General features: G+C 31.1%; 1 protein-coding gene across 1 annotated transcript; it reads left to right on the top strand.

Annotated features, from left to right (window-relative positions):
- The first annotated feature begins 9,138 nt into the window (after positions 1 to 9,138).
- Positions 9,139 to 10,524, top strand: LOC7487802 (ethylene-responsive transcription factor ERF071). Its single transcript, XM_002301454.4, has 2 exons — positions 9,139 to 9,460; positions 9,559 to 10,524. The coding sequence occupies exons 1-2, from the start codon at positions 9,274 to 9,276 to the stop codon at positions 10,311 to 10,313; spliced, it is 942 nt and encodes a 313-aa protein (XP_002301490.2). The 5' UTR covers positions 9,139 to 9,273; the 3' UTR covers positions 10,314 to 10,524.
- Positions 10,525 to 19,839: the final 9,315 nt, after the last annotated feature.

Genomic DNA, 19,839 nt, shown 5'->3' with positions numbered 1-19,839 from the left:
CAAGTCCCTATTTTCTCGTGGCCAACTTGATGTTAACAACTTTAGAGCCCCATTGTTGTGGCTGACTCACATGCATAAAAAAAGCATCTATCTTGTCCTCCAAGGGACTTTGACCGTAACCCCACACATATGCGTAACTATAATACACATAACCTATATGTACTTATATTTCGCAATTCAAATTTATTTAGTTAAGCCCCACTCATGGGGTTGGCTTTTCATTTAACAACTCAAACATTTTATGAATGACAACTTATCAATCTAAACCCCTCTTATGTTGTTGGTTTAATGCACACAACACCTATCTAAAATAATCTTCACATTAAGATTTCATGAATTTTTATCATTCTATAATGTGTATATATGAATCAATAATCAAAATATTGAAAATAACAACTTATATTTTTTTTTTCAAATTAAAAAAGTTGAGGTGACAAACACTTACATGTTTCTTTCATTGGTCTTGTCTTATTTACCTAAGGTCCCGCGGCCAATGCCTCTCCAGCATCACAACATGTCTAACATCACATTCTCTCCTTAAAAATATTAAGAATGCATTACTCAATATTTTTTTAACAATTCACGTACATGTAGGGGTGTGCAAAAAAACCGAAAAACCGAATAAACCGAGAAAACCGAAAAAAAATTAACCGAAAAAACCGAACCGAGAAAAAAAACCGATTAAACCGATTAGAATAGTTAGAAAAAATCCCGGTTCGGTTCGGTTTTCGGTTTTATAATGCAGGAACCGGTTGAACCGGACCGAACCGAACCGGTTCAAAAAAAAATTCCCTAACCAGTGTTTTGTGTTGACGGTATAAATAGAAAACGATGAACTCTCGCCTCTCTCCACTCGCTAGCCCTAATTCCCTAACAGAGAAACACTCTCCCTCGCCCTTGCCGTCCCCCCTCTCCCTCGCCGCTAACCCTAACCAGAGCACCCGCCCCCGTACCAGAGCACCCACACCCTCTCGCCTCTCCGCCTCTCCGCCTCTCCCTCTCCAGTCTCCTTAGACTTAGAAAATAGAAACACGGTTACACAGATCCAAAACAGTTTGTGTTTCCATCGTTTGAAACCAGTCAAGCCTCTCATAAACAGATCGACGTTCCTCTTCATCTACGCAAGATCACATGGTACTCCACAGTCTCCACTACTCCGAAACCGAATCAGTTCTATAGCAGTGAGTTTTAATTTTGTTTTTTCTGTTTTAATTAATTAATTAATTAACTAATGGCTGCTCGTATTTTGCCTAGATTTATCTGTTTATCATCTATTTAATTTATTGTATTTGTTTTTTTTTTTCAATGCAGAGGTCAAATAATAAAGATACAGTTGCTGTGTTGATTCTGTTGAAGTGAAGGCATTCTGCTTGCTGCTTCATGTATGTCAGAATTTATTCGTATGTTTTTTAATTTTTAGATTATTCGAGTTAATTTGGATACTGTTAGAAAAAAAAATTGTTGATACTGTTAGAAAAAAAATTGTTGAAATTACTGATTATAAAATTGCTTTACTAATTTGTTAGCAATTTCTATTTAATTATTGATAGTGTATAATCATCCGTATTTAGTACTGGTTTTTTTTTATGTTCAATGTTTATGCTTGCCTGCTTGGAGCTGTGTCTCCTCATGGCTATTATTACTGTGATTCTGTTCTGTGAACGAATTTAGTTTCATCACAAGAAAAATGATGTTTAAGTCTTTAAGATAACCTGTCAAATTTTTCAAGGCTTCATAAAACATAACCTGCAAATAATGAAAACAAAAATAACTCAAATAAGCTCTACAGAAGCTGTCAATTAGTTTTGAGATTTTCTTTTTATGTTTATCTGTGTTGGTTTTATGCCCTGGTTCTGGTTTGTAGTGTGATAATATCACTTACCTTGCCACTGCTTCTGAAATGAATGGATGATAATGATATATGCCTGAGAGAGACAATGTGTTTTTCTTTGCTGAATTCTTGTTTTATTAAGGTCATTACTCATTAGTAGCAATGAAAAAATAATGGAATCTAGATTAATATCGGAATGAGGGTTAATTTAATATACAAACTCTTGCATGTTAATTTAATATACAAAACGCAGATAATTGGCACTGGTCTGAAAACTGAATTTTTTTTTATTTTATGAAAAGAGAATAATGTTTATATATATATTGTATTGTATTATTGTCTATTGAAATTACAAAATACAATCTTAGCACTCAGCAGCAGAATTTTTTTTACAACATATCAACCAAAATAAAAGAACTTAACTTGTGAAAATAATCTTTAAAATTACAGCTGAACTTATGCATGTCATATTATTGTTAATCTATTATAAATTATTGGTTTTTAACATGTTTTCATTATGTAATAACAGATGGAAACTACTCAAATTCAAAGTGCTTCATCCACGGGCACTACACCAACATCAACTACTTCTCCAACTTCAAAACCTAATGCAGAATCAACCAATGCAGGATCCACCACAGATACAAAAGGTAAACAACCTCAAGTCCTTACATCTAGGAAAAGAAATGCTGATGATAAAAAGAAGTCACAAATTTGGGATCACTTTACAAAACTTGATGTTGATCCTAAAACCCCTAGAGCTGAATGTAATTATTGTGGAAAACATTATGCATGTCATACTATTATTAATGGCACAAGTAATATGTGGAGTCATTTAAAAGTGTGCAAGAAGTTCCCTTTTGTGATTGATAAGAAACAAAAGGTTTTGGTATTAGAACCTAAGATAGAGAAGGGTGAATTGGGAGAACAAAATGTGGGAAGTCTTAAGGCAATAGGTTATAATTATGATGAATGTAGACAAGCACTAGCAAAGATGGTTATAATTGATGAGTTGCCTTTTAATTTTGTGGAGGGTCGGGGATTTAAATTTTTTGCTAGGACTATGCAACCTAGATTTGACATTCCTTCTCGTTTTACAATTATGAGAGATTGTTTGAAACTTTATGTTGAAGAGAAGGATAGATTGAGGACAGCTCTTAGGGGTCAACGATTGTGCTTGACAACAGATACATGGACATCAATCCAAAATATTAACTATATGTGTTTAACAGCTCATTGGATTGATAATGACTGGAATTTGCATAAAAGAATTCTTAATTTTTGTCAAGTTTCCAATCATATGGGTGAGACAATTGGCCAAGTTATTGAGAATTGTTTGTTGGAGTGGGGGATTGATAAACTGTTGACTATTACATTAGACAATGCAAGCTCTAATAATGTGACCATTTCATATTTAAAGAATGTGATGAAAGATTGGCCAACTAATATATTGTCAAATGAGCACTTGCATGTTAGATGTTGTGCACACATTGTAAACCTCATTGTGTGTGATGGCTTGAAAGAGATTAATGATTCAGTTGTTAAGATTCGAAATGCCATTAGGTTTGTGAGATCTTCACCGTCAAGGCATCTTGCATTTAAGAAGTGTGCTGAAAAGTTGCATATAGAGTGTAAGAAATCATTGTGTTTAGATGTTGCAACTCGATGGAATTCAACTTATCTTATGCTAGAAGCTGCTGAAAAGTTTGAAAAGGTGTTTGTGAGGTTAGGTGAAAAAGAACTTAGGTATATGAGTTACTTTTTGGAGGTTGATTCAAAGGGGAATAGAAAAAACATAGGGCCACCTGGTTTGGAGGATTGGGAAAATGCAAGAACTTTGGTTAAGTTCTTAAAGATCTTTTATATGGTTACATTGAGATTTTCTGGCTCATTGCATGTCACATCAAATTCTTTCTTCAATGAATTGATTTACATGCATACAAACTTGTTGCAATTGTGTAAAAATAAAGATAGTATTTTAAGTGGAATGGCAATGAAGATGATGTTAAAGTTTGAGAAGTATTGGGGTTGTGAAGTAAATCAGAATTTTTTATTATATGTGGCTAATGTCTTAGATCCACGTTTTAAGTTGAAATATGTGAAATTTTGTTTTGGTGATTTGTATGATTATGACAAAGCACAATTGCTAACAAATAAGGTGAAAGATACTTTGATGAGCTTGTATGAGTTTTATTTGAAAATTGATGAAGTGGTGGATAATAATAGGCATAAACAGGATGTTAATGCTATTGATGATGTGGAGGTAGATGTTAACACTTTGGCTCGATTCAAAAGACATTTGCTGGAGGTGGATAGTGTGGAAAATAAAAATGAGGTTGAGAGGTATTTGATTGAAGGTTGTGAGGATCCTAATGATGATAAGTTAGATATTTTGGGTTGGTGGAAAAGTAATGCTTTGAAATATAAGATACTTTCAAAGGTTGCACAACATGTTCTAGCTATTCCTATATCCACAGTGGCTTCTGAATCAGCATTTAGCACAGGTGGTCGTGTACTTGATCAATTTCGAAGTTCTCTCTCTCCAGCAACTGTTCAAGCACTCATTTGTTGTCAAAATTGGTTGCATCATGGATCAATTCCAACTGATATTAGAAGCTTGATAAATGATCTTGAAACCTACGAAAACCTTGAGTCGGGTAATTTTTTTTAGAAATTTGCACCTTTTATTTTGTTATTTATTAATTAAATTGTTTGCAATCATCTAACATGTCTAATTTTTTATTTTGTAGAATTTGGTGGAAAGTTACATTTAGTAACGGATGATAATTAGTTCAAAAGTTACTTTGATGGTAAAATACTACTATTTATTTTTACATATTCTAATTTATTTTATCATGTTATAATTTTAGATCTTGATTTTCAGGTTTTGATGTCAATGGTATTACGGAATCAAAGTGCAATGTTCTTGTCATCTTGTTGTGCTTTTTGATTGAGATGATGTGCACAATGAAGATTTATATTTTTTGCATGAAGTATTTTATTTTTTATGGCAATGTTATTTGTTGTTTTTTTAAGCCCATTTTGAAGGCAATGCTTTGTAATTTTAATTTTAATTTGGTGTGTGTGTTATTTAAATTTTGATGCATGAGGAGTCCAAACTCCAAAATATAAATATTAGAAAGATGTTCAACATATTAAACATAATATTAGCACTAATAATTTAATATAAATGAATATTTAGTGAAAAAATATTAAATATATTATAGAATTTTGTAACAAAATTAGAAGATATTTACATTAATTACAAGCCCATCAGAAAACCCATCAGAAAGCCCAATAAAAAGCCCGAAAAAGCCCAAAAGGCCCAAAAAAACAATAATACAGGTTTTCCGGTTTTTCTGATAAAAAAACCGAACCGAACCGAACCGAAACCGGTCGGTTTGAACCGGTTCCGGTTCGGGTCCGGTTTGAATTTTTAAGTTTTTCAAAATTTGATTTTGGTTAGTTTTTTGGGTAAAAACCGAACCGAACCGAATTTGCTCACCCCTACGTACATGTTACTCATGAATACATGTACCCTTACATCATTACACATAATTTTCTGACTCTTAATGTTTCAATATATGGAATGCTATCATACAAACTAATTTCATGTATATCGTTTATTATGTTTTCTTTTCCACATAGTAATCACCCATATTCTTCAAACAACCCAAAAGATTTTAATAACAACTAAGAAAAAACCGAAACACAAAATCAGACTTCCACAAAATAGTAGCTAAAACGATTTTACTATTTTAAAAAATGATCTAACCATTTCTTGAATCGGTTTAGTCGTTTCTCAAAACAGCTAGCCCGTTTTTGCTATTGAAAAACTTCCTTCTTTTTTTTGGCTGAAATCTTCACCCTTGTAACAAATTTATGTTTTACTTTCAAGATCAATTCTTATATCATACAGGTTACATGCATAACATGATAGAAGATGAATTTTTCTAAGAATAACACAATTTTCTCATTACCTTCTATTTTCCTTAAATTCCCAATATGAACCCTAAAATGAAAAAATTATGATTTTTCCTTTATGTTTTCAGGTAATGGAAATCCTTTGATTCCCTATCTTTTGAAGGTTGTATCAACATCATTAATTCATCAAGATTTCCAACAAAACACTTTTCCCCTATGTTTTTCTTCATGGTCGAACCTTTCTAAGGTTCCTACCTAAAAGTTTTCTTTAAAGTTCTTGTTCAATTCTACTAATTATGCTTTATCTTAAGGTAATACCATGTAATTTTTAAAAGAACACATTTTCCTGATTAAAATTTTTACATGATCTGGTAAAAAAAAAAGGAATTTATATAGAAATTTTAATGGATTAAAAGAATTAACAAAAATGAAAAGAAAATAATAAAAGGATTTTAAGAATTTATAAGAGGGGTAAACTAGGAATATAAAAAGAAAAGAAAATTTCATTCTTCCTGTCCAATGGTAGGTGGATGCTGCTAGAGAGAGAGAGAGAGGATTTCAAAAATTTCATCATTTTTGTATCTTGAAATTGATTGGGTTTCTTCATAAATCACATGGGAAATCTTGGCAAATTTAAGACTCAAGTTGTTAACATCACTAAGACAAGAATTAGGAGGAGAAAATTGAGGTTCTAGGGAGATAATTGACTGGTTAGCATTTGAAGTTCACTTTCACACTTGGTAAGAAATTTTAAACCCAATGATATGAGTTTTATGGAATAAACTCTAGTTTTATGCATGAAATTGAGTTTTTCTAATTAGGATTCTTGAAGAGTAATTTGGGGAAAATGTTATATTGTTATAAATTATTATAATTGGGGTAAATTGTGTTACAAATAATATCTTATGGTAGATAATTGAATAAAATATCATGGGTATTAGAGGGAATTAGTGCCGCCCATAAACAAAATGGAGATTTTGAGGTAATTGCTTTAATATTTGAGAGGTGTTATGAGTGTGTTTGATATGAATTAATTGATATGTTGATTTATTTTATCGATAAAGATTATCGAAATGAATTATTAAATTAAATTAATTGATAAGGATTATCAAAATGAATTATTAAATCAAATTAATTAATATGTTGACTTATTATGTCAATAAAAATTATCGGGATGAATTATCACCTGAATAATTGATATGGTGATGTTAATAAGAATTATCAGGATGAATTACCGGGTTGAATTAATTAATATGTTGATTTATTTTATCGATAAGGGTTATCGAAATGAATTATTGAATTAAATTAATTGATATGTTGATTTATTATATCAATAAGAATTATCAGGCTAAATTAATTGATATGTTGACTTATTTTATCAATAAAGATTATCAAAATGAGTTATTGAATTAAATTAATTGATATATTGATTTATTATGTTGATAAGAATTATCAGGATGAATTATCAGATTAAATTAATTGATATGTTGATTTATTATGTCAACAAGAATTATCAGGATGAATTATTGGATTGAATTAATTGATATGTTGATTTATTTTGTCGATAAGAATTATCAAAATAAATTATTGAATTGAATTAATTGATATATTGATTTATTATCTTGATAAGTAACATTAGAGTAATAAATCGTAAGTGTATGATTTAGTAATAGTAGTAGTAGTAGTAGTAGTAACAATATGTATTCATTAACACAGATGAGGTCGCAAACACTCTTTAACAGTAGGGGATCGCTAGTCAAGTAAAGTCCAGATAGGTGGTAGGCACCTTACATTAGTTGAATTGTTTTATTATTAGAATTCAAAATCATTTATTATTAATTCTTTTGAATTGTGAATTTTGCAATTTGAAATCAAGTATGAGCTAGTTGTTTTGATTTAGGAACTAGCACCCGATTTTGGTCAATGTGAGCTAGTTGTTCTGGTGTAGAGACTAGCACCCGATTTTGGACAGTGTAAACTAGTTGTTTTGGTGTAGGTACTAGCACCCTGTTTTTGGATAGTGTGAATTGATAGTCCTAGTTAAGGATTAATGCTTGTTTTGAGTTATTTAATTTATTACCCTAGTTGAGGGTTTGGTCCCAGTTTTAGGATGAATGTCTGGTTCTAGGTGGTAGAGTAAATGTGGGAATTATAATTGAAATTTTTTGTGTAAGGTGTAACCTTGAATTCAATGAAGTTGTGTTTTGTTATAAGGGGGGAATATGTGATTTAATTATGCTTTGTATTGAACAAATTTTCAGGTTCATCTCAGCAAGAGAGAAGAAGTTAGTTAACTTTAGAACATTTTTTTTTATAACATAGTTTGGTTTGTATGTGTAGACTTTTGAGAAATTATTTTTTTATTGTAATTAAAAATTTAGAAATTAAAGTATTGTAATTTAACTTAGAAAAACTTTGATACTGTATTGTATGGTTTAACATCTCTCTCTCTCTCTATATATATATATATATATATATACACACACACACACAGTATCAAAGTTAATTAAATGTTTGTGTAAATATAAAGTATATTGATAAGATCTTTAAAATATAAAAATAAATTTAAAATCTTAAATTGTTGAATACAGTAAGAGTTTGAAATGATTCTGTCTATAATGATTGAACAATGATTTTGTATTTGACGTCGATAACTTGATACTGAAATATAAAAAGAAATTCTATCAAAATTTTAATAGAAAAAAAGATTCACCCTAATTTTAAAATAAATTATGATATTTTTATTTGTAAGTTCAAGTATAAAGAGTGGAGGTTGTTACAACAATTATTGTTATTTCATTGTTTTTAAAAAATAAAAAGATAAAAAAACTTTTTTATGTAAGTTTTTTTTGTTGTTGTTGTTGTTTTTAAAGGTATGGATATAATTTTATTAAGAAAATAATATCGAAAAGATTTAAAAACCCTCTAGATTAAAGCTATATTATTTTTTTTAATGCCAACAGAGCCATTTCACTATAAAAAAAATGTGAAAAAACGATTTCATCCTTAATTGCATCTTAAATAGTTTTTCTGTACAAGGGTAATCCAATGAACAATGGTTTGTATCTTGTGTCACAATATTTTTCTATCTTTTTTAGTTTTTTTTTTTTAATTATAATATAATGATTTTTTTTTATTTTTTTTTTATTTTTGGCCTTCGTAGCAAGATTCGTTGAGGGATAACCTTGGATATAAGCAGCTTTGACATCCGCGATAACCCAAGCAAATGAAGTGTTTTTACAGCAAGAAGTCAACAAAGGTTATGCATATCTTAAAAAAACAGTTGATGCATATCTAAAGAAAGTTCCTAAACCGGACCGCTTGTCCCTACCGCTGTCACCCACCCACCTCGTTTCCTCGCACTACATAAACCCCCTCCTCTTTATTACTCACTCATCCTTCAACTAAAAAATCCTTCGTAAATTCTTTTCAACTCTTCTTCATCATAAACCCTCGTCTACTTTACTTCCCTATCAACAGATCTCTCATAGTTTTATTGTTTAGCTAATTAAAGAAATATGTGTGGCGGTGCTATTTTAGCTGATATCATCCCTCGTAACCGCGGCCGCCGCGAAGCAGCTTCACAGTTCTGGCCAAACTCATGCTTCGATAAACTCGGTCCCTTTGAGTCCTGTCTGAGCCAACCTAGCAATCAGGAGTCATTTACTCTCAAACGACCCCAACCCCAACCCCAACCCGCTTCAGGTATCAGATTCTCTCATTTCATTTCTTGTTATAGTTTTTTTCTCCATGTTCATGTTTCAGAGAAATTGATTTTGAATGTGGAATTTATGCTGAAACAGGGGATCATGAGCAAATGGAGAAGCCCAATGCCAAGAGGCAGAGGAAGAATCTATACAGAGGTATAAGGCAACGACCTTGGGGTAAATGGGCAGCTGAGATTCGTGACCCAAGAAAAGGAGTCCGTGTTTGGCTCGGTACCTTCAATACTGCTGAGGAAGCAGCTCGAGCCTACGACAGAGAGGCTCGCATAATCCGCGGCAAGAAAGCCAAAGTCAATTTTCCTAACGAAGATGAACATTACTCCTCCTCTCAAAATTCAAATACCAAGCCTCCTATGTACCAAACCCCCACTTGTCATTTCTCAAAAGGTTATGATTTTGGGTACGGTTCTGGTATGAATCAGGTTGAAGCCTACTCTTCAAATGGTTTTAATGGCCAGCCAATTGTCGCTTCCGGGGAGGATGATTCTGGGTCCGCTTCAGAGGAGGGAACAAGACTGGTGGGCTGTAATCAGAACGTGAAGAGTAATATTTATATGGGTCAAGTGAAGCTGGAAGTGGAGGAGAAGCTAGAGAAGGTGAAGAATAAGGAGGTGGTGGTGGTGGATTTGGGAACTGGAGAGGAAGAAAACGAGGTACAGAAACTGACCGAGGAGTTAATTGCGTATGAGAATTACATGAAGTTTTATCAGATTCCCTATCTGGACGGGCAATCCATGGCACCAAATGGTTCCACACAGGAAAACCTTGTGGCTAATCTTTGGAACTTTGATGATGTTTGTGTAGCTCCTCCTGTCACCTCGGCACCTCTGTAACGGCGACGGCAGTGTCTTGTCTTTTCATTTTTTTGTTATTTCAGATGTTTTTTGTAAACTGGCAATTGATGATTAATTATGTTATTTTCTTTTTTGTTGTGTGAAATATGTCTTGTTTCAATGAACAGGGATTTAACTTCTTGAATTTGCTGTCGAAATGTAAATTTTATGAGTTGATTGTCAATCAATAAAATTATTATCCTTCCCTTCATTTTCGTGTTTTTGTTTCCCTATTTGCAAGATGAGATTTTGAAAATGTTGCGAGCTCTAACCACGGCAAGGGTTCTTCCTCCTGTATTTGGATTTCACTGTTAAATGGGTCTCCAAGGATCCTCCTATTTTAATGATCCGTACCGTCCGAACCGATAGAGTAGTATTTTTTTTTAATTTTTTATGTAGTTATCATATTTTCGGATGATAAATAAGGAACGAATATTCTTAAATCTCTAAATTCAACACAAACACACGCGCGAAGCCTCGATTGGTAATAAATAAAACTTTAATTTGTGAATTCCGATTAATTACTATACCTATTTATACATACATTCCCTTGACGTAAGCAAAACTGTGTAGGATGAGCGATTCATGTAAATTCCATTTTGGATTTTCCGCGCAAATAGCAAATCAAGATGTTCTAATTGAAACCCAAGAAAGTGGCAGTGATGAATGAACTGGTTGATAAGAAGGCATTAAAAAACTGGGGTCAAAAGTGTCGAGCGGAGGGAGAGGTTGAAATTTGAGAGGTTAAATTAAACGCGGCTGAGGAGAAAGCAAATACAAAGTTGGCATGCTGTAAGAAGCAAGTGGAAGCTAAGGTGGTAAATCTGAAACTAGGAACTGCTTCGCTGGTTTTGGATAAACTACCGCCTAGGGAGCCCGGTGGGCGCCCCTGGCATATCTTTTTATAAACTAGTACTACCACTCGTCTCCTCGAACACTTGAACTACTACGACACAAAACGTCGTACAGACGAAAGAGGATTAATGTTTCAAAATAAAAAATTACAGCCCTAGTGATCTCCGGTACTTTTACTATGCATAGGTACTTGGCACCCCTCGAAGCTTCCGCCCCTGCATAGACCTAACATAGGTATGAAACCATCCGGGATTGACATGACACAAGGCCCCGGTTTTAGATTGAGTAAAATAACCTGACTAAATAAATAAATTATAAAAATATCAAAATAAAATTGTGAAAAAATCAACAAAATACACCTTAATCATTACTAAATTAATAGGAATCAAATAATGTTTTTTGCTTTTTAAAAATATAGTGGAAAAATCAAAATATTCTTGAAAATAAAATTTTATAAATTGACATCTAATGGTGTTTTTTGTGTTTTATAATGATAGTTCTGTTATTCTCATAAAAATATATTGAACAGACTATTAAAGGTACTGCAGTATTTTAATAAGGTTCATTAGTCATTATTAAATTGATCGAAAATAAATAATTATTTTTGCATTTTAAAAGTATAGTGAAAAAACCAAAATACCCTTAAAAATAAAATTTTATAAATTGGCATCTAAGGGTGTTTTTTGTGTTTTCACACTAATTTTTCTGTTATTATTAGATGGACTAAAAGAAAATTTGGTATTTTAATAAATATAAAATATAATTAAAAAATAGTTGGAGCCGTGTTTTTCATGTTATGTTTCCTAGCAGCTAAACAACACCTTTCGTCATGTTATTGGAAGCGTCGAGACGTCCTTTTCATTTTGGAAAGGCATGAGGTGGTAGGGTTACAATGATAATCTTTTTTTTCCTTTTACTCTCACTTTTCTCTCTCATCTTCTTGAAAATCATGCTTATAATTTAAAATTTTATAGTTGTCTTTTTATTTATTAAGATGTCAAATTCGGTCCTTATTCTTTTGATTTGTAATTCTTATTCTTGGTTTTTTTTATATAAAATTTTGATTTTTTTTTATTTCACCCTTCAATCCTAATTTGTGATATAATATTTTTTCTAATTTGGTCTTTATTTTTTTATTGTGTTATTTTTGTTTTAGTCTTTTTGTTAAATTGATTTTTCTTTTCAATTTCACCCTTCAATCAATTTTTTAAAAAAATTTTATTTTTGATCCCCATTCATTTGATTTTTTTGGTTTTTTTGTTAAATTGATTTTTCTTTTTAATTTCACTCTTTAATCAAAAAATAAAATTTATTTTTTATTTCAATTTTGTTCATCATTCTTTTAATTACTTTCTTTATCCTTTTGTATAATTGATTTTTTTTTAATTTCACCCTTCAACATTTGATTGGTTGAGAATAGAGGTTTGTTATTTGTTCAGATAGGATGCTTTCGGTCTAATAACCAAGATCATGAGTTTGAAAAGTTAACGCGAGTTGATGTTATGTTTTTTTATGTGTTTTCTTTCTAGCTTTCATCTTTTAACAATGCTTTTTTTAAAATAAAAATGAAAATGGGCTTTATTGTTTTCTTTATTTATATTATATCAGGTTTTCTGATCTCATGTCCCGGGTCGTGATTTTGGTGGGTTAACCTGGATTGACTCAACCCTTATTATTCAGGTTACAAGTTTATTATGCTAACTCGAGTTGACTTGGGCCTTTTTTTTTGTCTTATTTTACCCAATTTTTTTCTTCTATATTTAATTGGTTGAGAATTAAGTTATGTTGTTTGTTCTTTTTTGGAAAAAATATATTTTTGTCAAGTTTGATAATTTGTTTTAATTTGGTCCATCTGTTGTCGTTTCCTGTATTATTATCATATAATTAAAATAAAAACAACTTATTTTACTCAATCAGATCTATGACCCGAGTCATGAATTTTTTTTCCTACTTTAAAATGTGTTTGTAGCACCTGAACATTATTTTTTTTTACACAAAGTAAAAAAACCTAACCCCAAAGTGTAGTGCAAATCCACAACTAGTTCTAAAGCTAATAGGTTTGTAATTTCTCTTTGTCCTACTCTTAGTTAACTAGAACTTACTCCAAACATAATATATAACACTAACTTAGAAAACCTATTCTAGAATCCATAATCCAACAAAAAATAAATTAAGAACTAAAATAAATCCAACTAAAATCCAAAAAAATTGATCTCATATGAAAAAAAAATTCACAACAACATTCATACAATTATTAAGAACATAAAAATTTTAAAATAAAATAAATATAATGAAAAAAAACACAAAAAAGAGAGGAAAAAAAATCTAACCTTAATTTAAATGTTAGTGAAGCTGAGAAGAGAAAAGAAAAAAATAAATTCATAAAGTATGTTAATTGAAAAAATTAAGAAGAGAAAATAAAAGGGGAGAAGACATACCTCCACGTGGAAGAGAATATAAGAGAAGAGAAGAGAAAGAAATAAAGGGATGTTAGTGTTTTTTATAGAAAGGGAAGAGAGGAGAAGAAGAAGAGGTGCATTTGTTATGAAATGACAGATTCTAGTCTTTTAATTGGGGCATTTTACTGACGAGTTTATTAATAGATAATTAAATATTGAAATTTTTAATCATTCCGTTAGTAATTCTATCTGTAATATTTAATTTAAATTTTCAGAAACCCCCCAAAGATCACCAATGACTTTTTAATTTGTTGGTGATTTCGTCTATAATATTTAATTTAAAATTTCAATTTAATCAAGAATTTTCAGAAACCCCTCAAATATCACTGACAACTTTTCAATCCGTTAGTGATTTCGTCTTTAAAGAATAATAATTAACAATGCAATTGAGAAGTGAACAATTCTAGAATTCTCTAGAAAATACCATCAGAATTTATCCGTCGGTGATCTCGTATATAATAAATAACATGAACAATATAATTGAGAAATGAACAGTTCTAGAGCTCTTAGGAGAAGGGAATAATTTACTGGCGGGTTTACGAATGGATTTTTGCCAACGATATTAATCTTTCAGTAATATCGTCTGTATAAATGACATGTCATCATATTTTTTGGTTTTTTTTAATTTCTTTATTTTCCACAGTAATTCTCTCGGTATATACCAAGAGAATATTTATGTCGGTGTTTACTGACTGATATAGGTTAGGGAATATTCTATCGGTAAAATTCACTGCAATCTACTAACGAAAATATTCTTTCGTTGTTTCTGTTTGTATTTACTCATTTTCTGGTAGTGAAAACAAAACAAACAACAATCTAAAGAATAAAAATCAAAATTAATATAAATATAAAATTATAGGACCTTTTGCTATTTTAAAAAAAAAAGGGCGTGGGAACCAATGAGAAAAGAGAGAAAAGTGTGAGGAGAAGAAAATAAATGAAATTAGCTGCCTCTCCCCTTTACCAGCTACAATCATTGCATCACTGGGATGGCCTTACTAGGATGCTTCTAGAGAAATCAAGGATTATGACATTTTGACACTAGAGGAAGTTGTATGCATTTTAAAAGCACGATAAAAAGTAAACATTTCTTTACATGTTGAAGCATGCAATGCACATGCCAACCTCTTTGCCACTGTCCGTTGATACTAGTCCCTATAATTTTTATGAATTTCAAAATTGGTCCCTTAAGCTTATTTTTTTTAGTTTAATAAAATTAAATTTTATTTTACAAAATTAAGCATTAACTGTACATCATAGTTTTTCCTTGAAATCACGAGACCCCTATTTCTAAGCAACCAAAAACATATTTTTAAGTCCAATCTCCAATAAATTCAATATTAAAGGATTAGATTGAAAAAAAAATTAAGTGACCAAAAAAAATTAGGTGAATCTTTCCCCTACCCGTGCAATTCAACCCTTTATTTTTTAAAGATAAAGGGGCTGAATATTTGTTTATTGTTCACATTCAGTCTTCACGCTTTAATCGTTTCAAATCAATAAAATATCATTTAATTTTGCTAAATTAAGCATCAACCAAGCATTAAATTGTTTTTTTTCTAGGATCTCGAGATCTCATAAGCTAAGTAGCCAAAATAAACCAACAAACTCAATTCCAAATAAATGCAACTTCAAAGGAATAAAAAAAGAATGAAAATCAGACAAAAAACCAAAGGACCAAAAAATTAAAAATTAAACATTGTTGATTATTATTTTAATAAAATCAAATAGTGAAAATGTTTTATGTCGGATATAAAAAATTTGGATAATTAGTTCTCTGATTTAAAAGGTTTTTTTTTCTCATTTGAATTACCTTTCCTTAACCCAAAATACATAAGTTTCTAATCAAACCCCTTATTCAGTCAAATTACAATTTAGCAGACCAATTTGTTTAAAATTAGACCATAAAAATATAAAAAATATATATGAGTTTTTAACATTCCCATCATTATACGAAGAAGCAGGGTGAGTACAAGACATATAGGAATGACAATGGATATTTCTAGATTGGGTTTTGTACTATCCATACTCAAACTCGACCTAAACTCGAAACCTGGATCTAAAATCTAAAAACTGAATGCTATAATTTAAAACTATTTAGGATATTATTATCTTGGTATATATGTAATACGATCCAAGTTAGTTTCAAGTTTTCCTTAAAATGCCTATTGACCAATTTTGCAAGATAAGACATATCTCTTAAACAATACATCAAATAGACTTAAACTTTTATAGGGAGATACTAAATACATGAAACTATGTTTTGGTAAACTTTAAGGTGAATTAGAGTGGGCTGGAATATATTATTTAAATTGGTCAAAGTTGTTACTATTTTGGTAGATTCATCGACAAAGTATTTTTTCTTGGCTATTTTTGTGTTAATTTTAGTTTCTCATGTCGTTAATTAATTATAATCTGTCTTCTTCTTGTCATAAAGTATCTTGTAAATTGCCATGAATCCTTGAGTGAAACACGAAAGAAGTATAAACATGTGAGGGAGTGACTGAGGAATATATATATTTCTTGTCAACTAACCAATTTTTCATATTCAAATATGTTTAAGTTAAGCAATAGCATGACACCATAAAGAAGGGAAAATGAAATCGGAACTCAATGAATCAATGAATGGATCGAATGACCGATGAATTTGGAAATAGGTTGGTAAGGTTGGAGAGGCAACATGCTAATGGTTAAGGTGGGGGTTCAAAATAGGCTTGATAAAAAAGAATTTAATATTAGGAAAGTTGTTAGGCGAGTTAATATTGATATGGACGAGTTTGTGGCTTATAATACGGACATGGGTAATATTGATTTTGATAATGTGTTTGTGGGCAATGGGGAGCAGTTTGGATAACAACACGATCGTCGGTATGAAAAGGATTTATATAGTGATAACTTCAGCCAGAGGGGAAATTATAGGTGTCGTGACCATAATGCTGAGTTTGGTGGAGATTTAGATACAATTAAGTTGAAAATATTGGCTTTTTAGGGGAAAATGATCCATAAGTTTATGTAGAGTGAGAGAAGAAAGTAGAGTAGATTTTTTAGTGTCACAATTATCCGAAGCTCGAGAAAACCAAGCTTGTTGTGATTGTTTTTACTAACCATGCTATTATTTAGAGGAATCAATTATTGATGCATCACCAAAGGAATTATGAGAGGAATTTTGATACTTGGGATGAGATGAAATGCATTGTGAGGAGGAGATTTATGTCTAGCCACTACTACAGAGAGTTGTCAAAGTACAAAAAGTGTTGATGAGTACTTCAAGGAGATTCAACTTGTTATGATTCAGGCTAATGTTAAGAAGGATAAAAAGGTTGTTATGACTAGATTTATAAATGGCCTTAATCATGATATAACTTATATTGTGGAGTTGTATCATTATATAGAGTTGGAGGAGATGATGCATATGATCGTGAAGATAGAGAGCCATCTTCAATGGAAGGGTACCATTTGGCAAAGCCAATTGTTAGGCCCTTCAACACCTTGGGAACCTAATTGAAAGGCTAACGTTGGGGTTGGTCCATCATAACCGAATGAGATGGGAAAGGTCAAATATCCTAGAGAGAATAAAGGCATCTTGGCCACTTGTAAACGTAATAACGATACTTTTACTTCTTGTAACTATGATATTAAATGTTTTTACTGTTTGGGTTTTGGTTATGTGGCTTCACAGTGTCCAAACAAAAGAGTCATGGTTATGAAAGCCAATAATAAGGTTCAGACTGATGGGAGGATGGAGATGAGAAGATGTCACCATTAGAGGATACTAATGATGTTTATGTTGAGTATCAAATTGAGAGAGAAACACTTGTTGTGATGAGAGCACTGAATATGCATGTCAAGGTAGATGATTTAGAAAATAAAAAGAAGAACATATTCCACACGAGATGTCGTGTTCAAAATAAGGTATATAACTTAATTATAGATAGTGATAGTTGCACTAATATAACTAGTATTGAATTGGTTGAAAAGTTGAACTTCCACACTACCAAGCATCTCATACTTTTATAAATTACAGTGGTTGAATGATAGTGGTGAGGTGATGGTGAATAAATAGGTTTTAATTGCTTTTTTTATTGGTAAATATTGTTATGAGGTGTTATATGATATTGTGCCAATGTAAGTTAGTTATTTGTTGTTTGGTAGATCATAACAGTATGATGAAAGAGCTATGCATGATGGGTTGACAAATAGGTATTCTTTAGAGATGGATGGAAAGCTTTTAACTCTTGTACCTTTAACACCTAATCAAATATATGATGAGCAACTAAAATTGAAAACGAGGAAGATGGTTGAAAATAAAAGCTTGTATATTAGGGAGACCTATTTTGCTAACAAAGTTCTTTCATGCTTTGATGATGATGTTATTTCCTGATATGATACTGGTTTGTTTTCTTTAGGGGATGATCTTCATGCTATATTTTCACGGACGAATCCTTTTGAAGAGAGGAGATGATACAAACAAAGTTAGGTTTGAATTTTGTTGTAAAATGATTATTAACTAGTTTTGCAAGATAGGAAATATCTCACAAAAAGTAAATTGGATCAAGCTCAAAATTTACAGGGAGGTACTAAACATATGAAACTATATTGTGGTAAAAGTTAAGGTCAATTTAATTTTGGGAACATATTATTCAAATTGGTCAAAGTTGTTGTTATTGTTTTGGCAGATTCATTGATAAAGTGTTCTTTCTTGGCTATTTTCAACTCAATCAGTCCAGACTTGTAATGAGTTTTAGACAGAAAAAAAGAGATTAAATGAGGCTTATTTAAGCCCTAAACTTGTGCATGAGATTAGGCTATAAGGGTTCCGAATGTGGCTTGGATTTATAGAAGAATAGAAGTCCACACTTTGCAAGGATTTTAAATCCCACATGGATTTGATATGACAGTATCTAAGGGGATCTTTCTTTTGAGTTTCTTTTCCTTATTCTAAAGGTATTCATAGGAGGAGTAAATATAAGAAATGAAATTTTAGCAATCCAAACAAAGTTTCCTAGTTGAATTCCTACATTAAAAGTTTCGGTTAAAATATCACTTAGGAGAGCTTAGAGATTTTGGCTACATGAAGGAATTCTAGCATGAAGATTTTATTTTTATTATCCTATTTTTATATTTTATGTTAAATAATTATTTTTAATTTGGGTTTTTTCTAGCTCATTAGACATTGTTTAGGAGTTTATTTTATTATTGGACTTATGTTAGTTGATTTCTAATTTGGGCTCAATAGCTTACAACCGAAAAAGGATCCATTAGAGTTATTTAGAGGAGACTATATAATATTTTTGAAGCTACAAATCTTAAATAGCTTGGTGATAATAAACGTGAGTTTTTTTCTTTTGGTTGTTTATGGTAAAACATCCTTTCTTTGTAGGGACACAGATCGTACACCTCATTTATCGAAAATTAATTGGCTTTGTGGTGTCATTCATATACTTCAGGTTCTTAGGTACAAGGTTATCTCTAGGTCTAAGTTTATTTCAATACTGTTTATTTTTAAGTACATGGTTCTCTCTAGGTCAAGGTTCTCTCAAACCTGATTTTTAGCTTTCCAGGTTGTATTTTAACATTTTTTAGGGGTTGCTTGATTATGCGATTAAGAGATTCGCATCATATGGTAAGGCCAATAATTCATCCAGACAAGAGACAATGACATGTTTGAAGTTAGGATTGAAATATGCCAACAAAATTTCTTATTGTGCAAGGATTCCTTATGCACTAGTAATCCTTTTTCTTCAAAGAAAGATTTTAGCAACTTAGACAATTTTAAAAGTCTAATTAACATACTTTATGAGTATGAAAAGTTAACCCGAGTTGACGTTGTGTTTTTTTATGTATTTTCTTTCTAGCTTTCATTTTTTGATAATGTTTTTTTAAAAAGAAAAATGGGCTTTGGACAGTGTGAGCTACAACAACATTCATACAATTATTAAGAACAAGAAAATTTAAAAATAGAATGAAAAATAAATAGAATGAAAAAAACACAAAAAAGAGAAGGAAACAAATCTGACCTTAATTTAAATATGAGTGAATCTGAGAAGAGAAAAGAAAAAAATAAATTCATAAAGTATGTTAATTAAAAAAATTAAGAAGAGAAAAGAAAAGGAGAGAAGACATACTTGCACGTGGAAGAGAACATAAGAGAAGAGAAAGAAAGAAAGGGATGTTGGTGTTCGTTATAAAAAGGGAAGAGAGGAGAAGAAGAA

Source organism: Populus trichocarpa, chromosome 2 (assembly GCF_000002775.5).
Source record: "Populus trichocarpa isolate Nisqually-1 chromosome 2, P.trichocarpa_v4.1, whole genome shotgun sequence".
Lineage (NCBI taxonomy): Eukaryota > Viridiplantae > Streptophyta > Magnoliopsida > Malpighiales > Salicaceae > Populus > Populus trichocarpa.
Note: the sequence above shows the minus strand (reverse complement) of the source record. Positions and strands in the feature narration are given on the sequence as shown.

What these genes read in the sequence shown, in the direction of transcription:
- LOC7487802 (XM_002301454.4), top strand. Translation starts at nt 9,274, where the DNA reads ATGTGTGGCGGTGCTATTTTAGCTGATATCATCCCTCGTAACCGCGGC. An exon ending in CCAACCCCAACCCGCTTCAG is followed by an intron (nt 9,461 to 9,558) that starts GTATCAGATTCT and finishes ATGCTGAAACAG; the next exon opens with GGGATCATGAGCAAATGGAG.